The 10619-nt window shown below is 51.5% G+C and overlaps 1 protein-coding gene across 4 annotated transcripts in view; it reads right to left on the bottom strand.

The window, feature by feature from the left end:
• Nucleotides 1–2853: 2853 nt before the first annotated feature.
• The window catches only part of ZBTB40 (zinc finger and BTB domain containing 40), a 65944-nt gene continuing 58178 nt past the window's right edge, over nt 2854–10619 (bottom strand). For 3 of the 4 annotated variants that reach the window (XM_030537377.1, XM_030537376.1, XM_030537378.1), the window contains 3 exons: nt 10339–10425; nt 5894–6120; nt 2854–4883 (listed from right to left, as the gene is read on the bottom strand). In XM_030537377.1, coding sequence (XP_030393237.1) covers nt 4698–4883; nt 5894–6120; nt 10339–10425 — 500 coding nt within the window. In that variant the 3' untranslated portion in view covers nt 2854–4697. Of the gene's footprint in view, nt 4884–5893; nt 6121–7246; nt 7499–10338; nt 10426–10619 lie in introns of those variants that run through there. The other variant, XR_003997070.1, reaches the window with a different exon arrangement.

Below are 10619 nucleotides of genomic sequence, written 5' to 3'. Positions count from 1 at the left end.
ATGCTGATGGAAGTGTAGGACCGGGAGCAGTCTTACAGCTTGCCACAGCAGCACAGTGTGAGAGGGAACCCAGGCTGGTGAATCTGAGGTCTCAGTGGTATCACAGATCCAGGTTGCACCCTAGGGTGGGGGGGTGGACTTGTCACACATACAATGCTTTGATGTGGGCCTTGCTGAGACTGAGCAAGCAGTGCATGTGGAGATAGATCTGTCATGTGAGAGAGTGATGTTTAAACCCCAGTGAGGACACCACCGAGAAAAACAAACACTACTCTAACATGAAGGGTGCTACTAACTAGATCAGGAGTAGGTAAACTATGGCCCGTGGGCCACATCCGGCCCGTCAAACCATTTAATCCAGCCTCAGCTCCAGCTGAGGAGCAGGGTCGTGGGTTTGCCCAGCTCTGGCGCTCCAGCTAGGGAGTGGGGCTGGAGGCTTGCCCTGCTCCACATTGCTCCCAGTAATCAGCTGACATGATCTGCCCTCCAGCTCCTACGTATTACACAGAGGCATGGCCCGGTGGCTCTGCGCACTTCCCTGTCCACAGATGTCACCCCTGGAGTGCCCATTGGCGGGAATTGCAGCCAATGGAAGCTGCAGGGGTGGTGCCTGCAGACAGGGCAGCATGCAGAGCTGCCCGGCCACGCCTCGGAGCCGGAGTGGGGACATGCTGCCAGGAGCTGCTTGTGGTAAGTGCCGCCCAGAGCACTCACTCGAGCCCCCACTGCGCTCCAACTCTCTGTCACAGCCCTGATCCCCCTCCTGCCCTCCGAACTCCCTGATCCCATCCCAGAGCCCCTCTTGTACCCCAAGCCCCTCATCCTCAGCCTTGCCCCGGAGCCCTTACCTCTCTCCTATGCCCCAACAGCCTGCCCCATCTCTGATGCCCCTCCCACCCTCTGAACCCCTTGGTCCCAGCCTGAAGCCTCCTCCTGCACCCCAAACCCCTCATCCCCAGCTCCACCCCAGAGCCCTCATCCCCCCACCCCCCAACCCAGAGCCCCTCCTGCACCCTAAACTCCTCATTTCTTACCCCACCACAGAGCCCACATCCCCCAGCCGAAGCCCTTATCCCCTCCTGTACCCCATCCCCAATTTCGTGAGCATTCATGGCCTGCCATACAATTTCCATATCCCAGTGCGGCCCTCAGGCCAAAAAGTTTGCCCACCCCTGAACTAGATACAACAAAGGAAAAAACTAAACTCTTTGAGAAGTTGTGAGGTCAAGAACACCCAAAGCTCTAAGTCCAGCCACAGGTGGGAAGAAGGAAGTGAGGGAGGGCTGGGGTGGCGCTGCCTCATGTAGCCAGGGTAGGGGCTATGGCCACAAGGCAAGAGCGCTGTCCCTTCACTGGTACTGCTAGGCAAATTTCTCTAGCTCTGGTGTGCTGGGCATGCACACGCCTACGTGGAATACACAGCTGCATTTACTTGAAGAAGGAGACAACTCCTTGACCGGGCTCCTCTCAGAACTTTGCTGGCTGCAACAGAAGCTGCCCGACGTTCAATTTGACAGCAAGAACTTGCTTTCCAGCATGAGGCCTACATCCCTTCTGGAGTCTTACTATCATTGCTCCACCTCTGCCTCTTTCAGCCTTCCTTCAAACTGCTTTGATGAAGTGTCTCTGTGCCAGGCAAGAAGAACAAGTCCTACCCGTGCAGCAAGAATTAATTCAGCCTCTGTGCTGCTTCAGCCTTGAGCCTCTTCTGGGCTGCTTTTTGTGGCAAACTCATTGTGGACTTGCCTCTACACACATGCACACCTTGAGAGGCAAAACACATTCCCCTAGTGCAGTAACAGGTGTTGGACACTGAGCCTGACTCCCATCTACCTCCTTTCTGTTAAAGGTCACCTGTAAAGGAAAGACGATTATATTTAGATATGGTAAGTATCAGTGCTATTTTCTTCACTCTTCTTTTTCTAAGGAGGAATTATTCCTGCACCATTTCATTGCTGCTAGCAGTAAGCGGCAGCATTTTTACCCTCCCTAGGGAGAGGGAGTTGGCCCTAAGCCTCATCAAACCAGTTTCATGGTGTGTTCTTTTAACAGAGGGATGCTTTAACTCTTGGGGTGCTGGGTCAAATTCTCAAGAGCCCAAGAGCCCAGCAGCGAGAGAAGGTTTGGAAATGTCCAAGAAGAGCTTCAGCAAAAGTTAGCAGAGGCCTTTCCACTTCCCAAGACCTTGAGCACCATCTCCTGGCCATTCTTGGATTCAGGGTTAATTTCACTTCAAGTGTCTTCTGTTTGCTTCTTACTTAAAATCCCCAGGGACAGACAGCCTGAGTGTGTGTGCGGCTGAGGGAGAGATTCAGAAGTGGAAGCACATCACTACACTCTATGGAACATTTCAGCAGGATCATCCACTTGCTCTCACCCACAAACTCATGCTGCAGAATGTCTGCTTCACTGGGCCTTTGCTCCCAGCAAGGAAAATGGCACCTTGGCCATTTGCTCACTTCTTTCACGTTGTAATAAGGGCATCAAGCCAGCTGACTGACAAGGAAAGTTTGGACCATTTAACAACAGTCTCAGACTAGTGACTGAGAGGAACCAGCACAGGAGGCTGTTGGAAAGCCAGGATCTGTTCATCTTCTGCTCTTGTGTGGCTCTGGGCAGTATGATTAAATGGGTATAGCTCATTGCGTAGGCTCGGCCCATGAGGCACAGTGAGGATCATTGCTCAGTATGTAAATAGTGCAGTGGCAGAGTTCAACCTTTTGGCATGACGGAAAGGAAGATAAATGCTACTAGTTCCCTCTGAGCTGCAGGAACTCTGCATCCATCTAATTGCACTTCATAATGGATTCAGCAAACCATTAATTATCAGATTATATTTTAGGAAACTGCAGATAAGAAAGCTTTGTGAAATTTATTCTTAAAGGGGCCATTACACAGCAAGGAAGGTTTTGCATTGTGCTGGCACAGATAGCGAGCTTTATGCAAGGAATCTGAAAGTGTTTTACAAAGCCATGTATTGTGAGCCGCAGGGGAATGACTGTGTGCAATTGTGGTAGCCATTATGTGCTCAGAGAGAAATATTTGCATTAGCACCAATTCATCGGTAATAGTATTAAACGCCTGAGAAATGATGGGCCACAGCACTCAGATTAGCTGCTTCTTTCTTCAAACACTGCAGCTTCAGCTGAACTAGAGGAGGCAGGGAGATCGTGCGGCTTTTGTCATCTTACAAAGAGGTTACAAGTTGTAGCTGTCCAGCTGTGGGTCTGACCCTACTACTTAGTGTAGGGCACAAACGATTGTAGCTGTGCTGTGCTGACGGCCATGGCAGTGATTTGGCCAGGATTAGGCTCTGCCTACACAAGCACTGCTAACCCTTGCTGGAGACAGGTTAACAGAGCCAGCTGCAGCCATTAGGGTCTATTGGAAACTAGTGTTTTTTTACTTTGGGTTAGAGCTTCCTGTATACCATTTTTACAGGTTAAGAAGCTCCAGGATGTGGAGTGCAGGGGGGAGGGGATGGATGGATGGATGGATGGACAGACAGTCATCTTTCCCAGGAGGGCTCTGCATGAGAAAGGCAAAGGGCCACTTGCTGAAATCCTACAGGGCTCCAAGTCACCCCCAAGTTAGCAAGTTCAGTGTCCTGGCTAAAGGAGAGACGAGGCTGGGCCATTCGTACCTGCATAGTGGCCGCTTTCTGAACAGACAGCTAATTAGATACTTTACATCTGCTGATAGAGATGACCCAACATCCTGTAACTGTGCACAACAGTTTGTCCCACCTGCTTGATCCCGAGACCCTACAGCTGCCAGCCTCAGACACCTTATTTTCATTCCCATGACTAAGCTTTGGATTTCCCTTTGTCAGGTTAAGACAGATACTTAGGGTAATGCCCCTGAAACCTCAGTGTGAGCAGAGATCCAAAGGGATGGCCCCGCTGCGGCAAAATTTTCTGTGGGAACGTCTGGGCATCAGAGCTCAAACCCAGTCATGTACACGGCTGTTCTTAGTGCAGTAGAGTGAAACCTGTGAACTTGAGTCTGTAGACCCAGGCTCTGAGACTTGCTGCCATGGGTTTAAAATGCAGTGTAGACACATCAGAGGGCCTCATGAGCTGTGTAGCTATGGGAGAGGAGGCAAGAGAAGAAGCAGTGTGCCAGAAGCTGCCTTATCCACACAGATCTATCCTCTCGCAAATATCCTGTGTGTCCGTGTTCAGCCTTTATACTCTCTGATTCCTCCATGAGCATCTGTTACCAGCACCCCAACATAGCTAAGAGCAGCGCTTCGTCTGGCTCTTGATTGTTGAACTGGCAGCTCCCAATTGTTTCTATGACTGACAAATTCCCTCCATCTCTCTCTTCTGCTTCTCCCCCACTCCCCTTGCTTAGCTGTGGTCCATCTCTCTCTTTTCCTATGACTCAAACCATTTTCTTTGGGCTGGAACGGACATGTGGCCCACTCCCTCAGAACCAAAAGCTGCTGCCTAGCGCCCCGGCTAGGGAAGGACGCCATCTTGGATCCATGACTTCCAAGCAGAGTTACTACCTCCAATCTCTCATGCTCTCAGACATGCTGTGCCTGCAGTGCGTCACTTATTTTGCCAGTCTCACACATAGTTTTTTTTTTTCCAGCAAAAAACTGGAATCTCACTGCCAGAGCAGCACACCTGGGCACATACAGCTGATGAGCCAGCCTGGTGGCTTCCCTTCCAAGTGCTCTCAGCCATGCCTCACTTAGCCTCTTCACAAATCAGAGTTACTTTGTCATCAAACAAGTCCTCCATAGTCACCGCCACCAGCTCTGAGCCAGCTTGGGGATCTGGCAACGTCACAAAGACTTGGGAGCCAGCAAGCTGGGCTTCGTCCAAGGTGATCATCTGCTCAGCTGCTTCTCCTTGCTCCGATGTCTGAATCACCTGAATGGGAGAGTCAAGGAGACACTTAGCGCAGGCTTTCCTCTAAACTGCTCCAACGTCTGCATCATTCTCAGCCCAAGCTCTAATGATAACATTTACTTTCGCACCAGAGGAGTGCAATTACAATAGGCATGAGCCTAATGGGAAACTCCAAGCCACATGCACAAGCGATGCAAAAGAGAAGTCAGGCAAGGAATTTAAATATTTCTCTTCACAAAATTGCTACAATTTAGCACCATATGCAGTCTTGGATCATGAAGATTCTATGATTACACACTAGTGGACCACCATCCCAGGGAATCTCACACACTGGGCTCCCACATCCAAAGAGCTATTCTCTACTGATAGCTTCAATGTTAAAGGGACAATATGAACTTCCAGGCCTAAAATTTGGGCTACTACAAAACAGTTATTATCTAGTGGGGAATGTTATCTGGATTCCAATAGACTCTTCATTTGGGTAACTAGTCTGCTCCGCACATCCCGCCAACAATCCCGCCTAAGTTCCCCGAGAGCATGGGTGAGAATGGGCGACACGGTCTGTGGAACAGAAAGTGTGGAGGTAAAGGGCTGGTTGTGATGGGGAAACACTTCAGTTTGAACAGAGCCTCAGCATTTCCTGCTATCCAAACCCTGACTGGTGTGCAAGTATTAACATACTGACAGGGCTCCCTCCTTCCTCCCCCCGCAAACCAGTCCCACCTCTGTGCTTTGCACACCAGAGCCCAGGGAGCTCCAAGCAGCTGAAGGACCTATCAGACATGGCCTGACTGGATTCTTCAGAACAAAAGGCTTTTTTGAGAGGGGAGCTGTGGAGAAAAAATGGAAGTAGGGGACTTGAGGATGCCCACCAATGCAGAGAATAATGGGGCTGGGAGGATGCAGGGGAGGAGAGAGCGATAGACCCCCCCAACAGAGACATTCCAACTTTGGGAGCTTATTCCAGGCTCCCCTACATGAGGTTTGCCTGGAGCTCGTGGTGACTGCCAGCGACTGCAAGAATCAGTTACCTGCACAAGCTGGGCACTGGTGGCCTGGCATTCCGCGAACGTAACCTTTGGGTGCTCAGCGCTGTAGTGACTCTGCAGCAGCTCCTGAGTAGTGAAAAGCTCCCCACACAGCCCACAGGTGAAGGTGCTCCCTATCTGCTTAAAGTGCTCTGTGGTGACATGGTGCTGCAGGGCCCCCGGGAAGCGGAAGGAGGCTGTGCAGTACAAGCAGCGAAATGGCTGGGTCCCTGTGTAAGAGACATGGAGAAAGCATCATTCTGAGTGGAACATACTGGAGGAGCAGAGAGCCAGGGCTGGGGCAGGCACGAGAGGAAGGAGTGCGCTGCTGGAGACAATGGGGAGCAGTGTGTGAGAGGCTCTGCAATGAGCCACACAGTGGTGCGTGCAGGGGTGGGACACCGAGAGTGATGGTGTCTGGTGAGGGATCCTGCCTGCGCTCTGTGACTGCACTATGGTGCAGATTGTTTTGGGGTTCTGGTTTTATCTTGACCATCTGCCTCTCACACACAGCTCTCCCCACCTCCTCTTTTGCATCACAGCCTCCATCCTCCTCTCTTGCCTGCATTGACTCGATCGCCTCTTCCTGTTACATTCACCCCTCTACGGTTCCCACCAGCTCCACCTGCTTCTCTTCCCATCTCTTCCCACCAGTTCAAATCCAGATCCCATATCCACACTCCCCTTCTCACTTCAGGAGATAAGTGCCCCAAATTTTGGCCCTCCCTCCATCCCCCAACCTCGTTACCTGCCAAACTCATCCCTGCCACCACCTCCACACCCCTCATACACATCTCTCTCCTTCTCCCTTCTCTTGCTGTCTCTGGAATACCCATTCCGTCTCCACCGAGATCTCAGCCATCCACAACCTCTTCTTACCTTGCTCTCTCCAGCTCCTGACTCTCACAGAAACCTGGATCCCTTCACCTGACACTGCCTCTGCAGCAGCCCTCTCCTTCTCTCACACTCCCCGCCCTACATCAGACTCTGGTGGGGCTGCTGGGCTTCTCCTCTCCCATTACTACTGCCACTGACCTCTCTGTCCTCCTCCTTCCGACACCTTCTCCCCTTTTCAGCAGTATTGCAACCAAGCCTTCTCTCCTCTCCCCTGCCATGCTGCTGTCATTTACCATCCACCCGCCTTCCTCTCTGATCTCAACTCATACATTCATAGACTATAGGGCCAGAAGGGACCACTGCAATCAGCTAGTCTGACCTCTTGCACAACACGGGCCATAGGACTTCCCTGAATTAATTCCCGTTTGAACTAGAGCAGAAGGCTTAGAAAAAACATCCAATCTTGATTTAAAAAGACCATTGGAAGATCCATCTTCCGAACCCTCAGCCCTGGCTCACCCAAACATCTGCTTCCTCCACTCCTGCTCCAATGTTTCTTTGGTCAAATTCCTGCAACCAATGTGACTTCCTCCACTACACATTTGTTCTCTCTTCCATCACTTCTGCCATCTTCCTACTTAAACACATTCCTTCTCCAAATGGACTGAACACCACGTCCTCTATTCCAGCCGCCTTTTTTTCCACCTTTGACTCATTCCTCTACCCTCTTCCTGCCTCCACCTCTCTTTCTGCACAGGAACTTTCTGATTTCTTCCATGAAAAAATGGACAAAATATGAGTGACCTTCCCCCTCCCCTCAGCTTGACTTCCCTTCCTGCCTCCCCTCCCACAATATTCTCCTCCTCTCTGTTCACAGACACAGAAGTTTCTCATCTGCTCTCCTCCTCCAACCCCTCCACTTGCCCCAGTGACTCCACCCATTTCCCGATCTCCATCACACCCTCCCTTATTCTTCTCCTTAATCTCTCACCCTTCTCTCGTTCCCCTCACAAGACAAACATGCTTTAATTTGTCCCATCTTAAAAACACACCCTTGACCCCACCTACCTCACAAATAGTGCCCCATCTCCCTCCTCCCCTTCTCTCTAAACCAGGGGTGGGCAAACTTTTTGGGCCAAGAGCCACATCTGGGTGGGGAAATTGTATGCAGGGCCGGGGCAGGAGTGTGGTGTGCAGGAAGGGGCTCAGGGCAAGAGACTGGGGCAGAGGAAGGGTTTGAGTTGTATGAGGGGCTCAGAGAAGGGGGGTGGGGTGCAGGAGGGGTATGGAGTGCAGGGCAGGGGTGCATGAGGGGTGCGGACTGCAGGAGAGGGCTCAGGGCAGGGGGTTGGGGTGCACCCTGAACCCCTGTGCAGCAGGGAGCTCAGGGCAAGGGGTTGAGGTGCAGGAGGACTGTGGGGTGCGGCAGGGGGCTCAGGGCAGGGGGATGGGGTTAGGGAGGGGTTCGGGCTCTGGCCTGGCGCCGCTTATCTCAAGCAGCTCCGGGGTGGCAGTGGCACACACTGGGGCCAGGGCAGGCTCCCTGAATGCCTGCCCTGCCCCTGGCCCCTCGCCGCTCCCAGAAGCACCGTGGCCCCTGGGAAGAGGGGAGGCGGAGGGCTTTGTGTGCACTGCCCTTGTCGCGCTTCCAGGTACAACCCGGAAGCTCTCATTGGCCGTGATTCCCCGTTCCCAGCCAATGGGAGCTGCAGGGGGCGGTGCCTGGCGGCAAAGCATGAAGTCCTCTGCCCCCCTGCCCGGGGACTGCAGGGGACTGGTTCCAGCGGTGCCACAGGACGGATCCAAAGCCAGTTCCAGCCCATGGGCCGTAGTTTGCCCACCCCTGCTCTAAACTCATAGAATCATAGAATATCAGGGTTGGAAGGGACCTCAGGAGGTCATCTAGTCCAACTCCCTGCTCAAAGCAGGACCAATTCCCAACTAAATCATCCCAGCCAGGGCTTTGTCAGGACTGACCTTAAAAACCTCTAAAGGAAGGAGAGTCCACCACCTCCCTAGGTAACCCATTCCAGTGCTTCACCACCCTCCTAGTGAAAAAGCTTTTCCTAATATCCAACCTAAACCTCCCCCACTGCAACCTAAACCTGGAACATGCTGTCTACGATCACTGTATGGAACTGGAAAAGTGGGACTCCATTCCAGAACCTCTCCACACTAGCTTTCTCCCCTTCAGCTCTACTGGAACTGCTCTCATCAAAGTCTCCAGTGTCCCCCTATTTGCCAAATCTCAGAACCAGTCCTTTATTCTCAGCCTCCCTGACCCACCAGTCACCTTTGACACCGCTGATCATGCTACTCTTCTTGAAATCATGTTCTCCCTTGGCTTCCCTGACTGTCTTCTCTTGGTTCTCCTCCTACTTCTCTAATCACTCCTTCAGCATGTCCTTGGAGGATCCTCCTCATACCCCACCCCAGCTGTCTGTGGTGGTATCACAAGGCTCTGTCTTTATCCCCTTCTTCTCTCCCTCTACACCTCATCTGTGGATAATCTCATCTGCAAACACAAATTCAACTACCATCTCTACCCTGACGGCTCACAGATCTACCTCACTACTCCAGACCTGTCTCCTTCTGTCCTAAGTAAAATCTCGGCCTGCCCTTCAGACATCTCCTTATGGATGTCTAGCCATCAACTGAAGCTCAACATGGCAAAAACAGAGTTCTTAATCTCTCCAGCCCTCCAAACCTTTCCCCCACCTCCTTTCTTGATCACTGTGGACAACACCCCCATCAGGCTTGTCATTCAGGCCCATAACCTGGGCATCATCTGTGACTTGGAATGCTCTCTAGGGCCTCACAGCCAGCCTATGTCTAAATCTAGCAGATTCTTCTTCCATCACAACCCTAAGATATGGCCTTTCCTATCCACCCACAAAGCAACAACTCTCCTCCAGGCTCTCATCATCTCGTCTTGATTACTGCAACATTCTTCTTTCTTGGGACTTGACAAAGGGAGCCTTGCCCCACTCATATCCATTCAGAATGCTGCTGCAAGGATCATTCTCTTAGCTCGTTGCATTGACCATGACACGCACTCCCCTCCTTTTGCATCCCTCCACTGGCTCCCTCTTCTCTACCATATCAAACATAAGCTATTTGTATTCACTTTCAAGACCCTTCACAGCCTATCCCCACTCTACCTATCATCTCTCATTCACTACTGAGATGTTGACTCATGATGCCAGCCTCCATCGCTTACTTGTTAAATTTTCAAACAAGACCCTTTGTGCTTTCTCCTGCACTGTCCCTCGTGTCTGGGAGGAGCTCCCCGTAAACACCAACAAAGCCATATCATTAGTCTTCTTCACATCCCTCCTAAAAACTCTCCTTTCCCATGATGCCTACAAAGCACTTGACAACAGTTAGGCTGCTGGTGAGCTGAGTCCACTGGTGCTGACCAGTCGTGTCTAATTGTTTCTTGTTCTTCCCCTTCTGTTCTGTATCCATCAGTTGTCTTATAGTTAGATTGCAAGCACTTTGGGGCAAGAGCTATTTGTTCTGGGTTTGTACAGCACCTAGCACAACGGGGGCCTGGTCCATGACACACTTTTCCTAGGTGCTATGGGAATATAAATCATAATAACAAAGACCTGAGTGCCTGCACTTGGCATGGACCTGCAGCAGAGCCAGCGTGGGGAAGAGCTCCTTACACTTTTCACACTCGAGGAACTTCACATCTGAAAACAAGAGCATGGGAGAGGTGTGGGTTCAAAGTTCCTTGCAGATCAGACAGTCACTCTGGGTCAGGGCTTCCAATCTAGACACACACCGGTTCTCAAGGGGGCCATGTCAGCAATAACCCATCTCACTACAGTAAGGAGAAGCATCTTGGGAGAGATGACTTAGCAAAGGGAGGCTGTTACAGAACTAC

Source organism: Gopherus evgoodei, chromosome 18 (genome assembly GCF_007399415.2).
Source record: "Gopherus evgoodei ecotype Sinaloan lineage chromosome 18, rGopEvg1_v1.p, whole genome shotgun sequence".
NCBI classification, from domain to species: Eukaryota; Metazoa; Chordata; order Testudines; family Testudinidae; genus Gopherus; species Gopherus evgoodei.
Note: the sequence above shows the minus strand (reverse complement) of the source record. Positions and strands in the feature narration are given on the sequence as shown.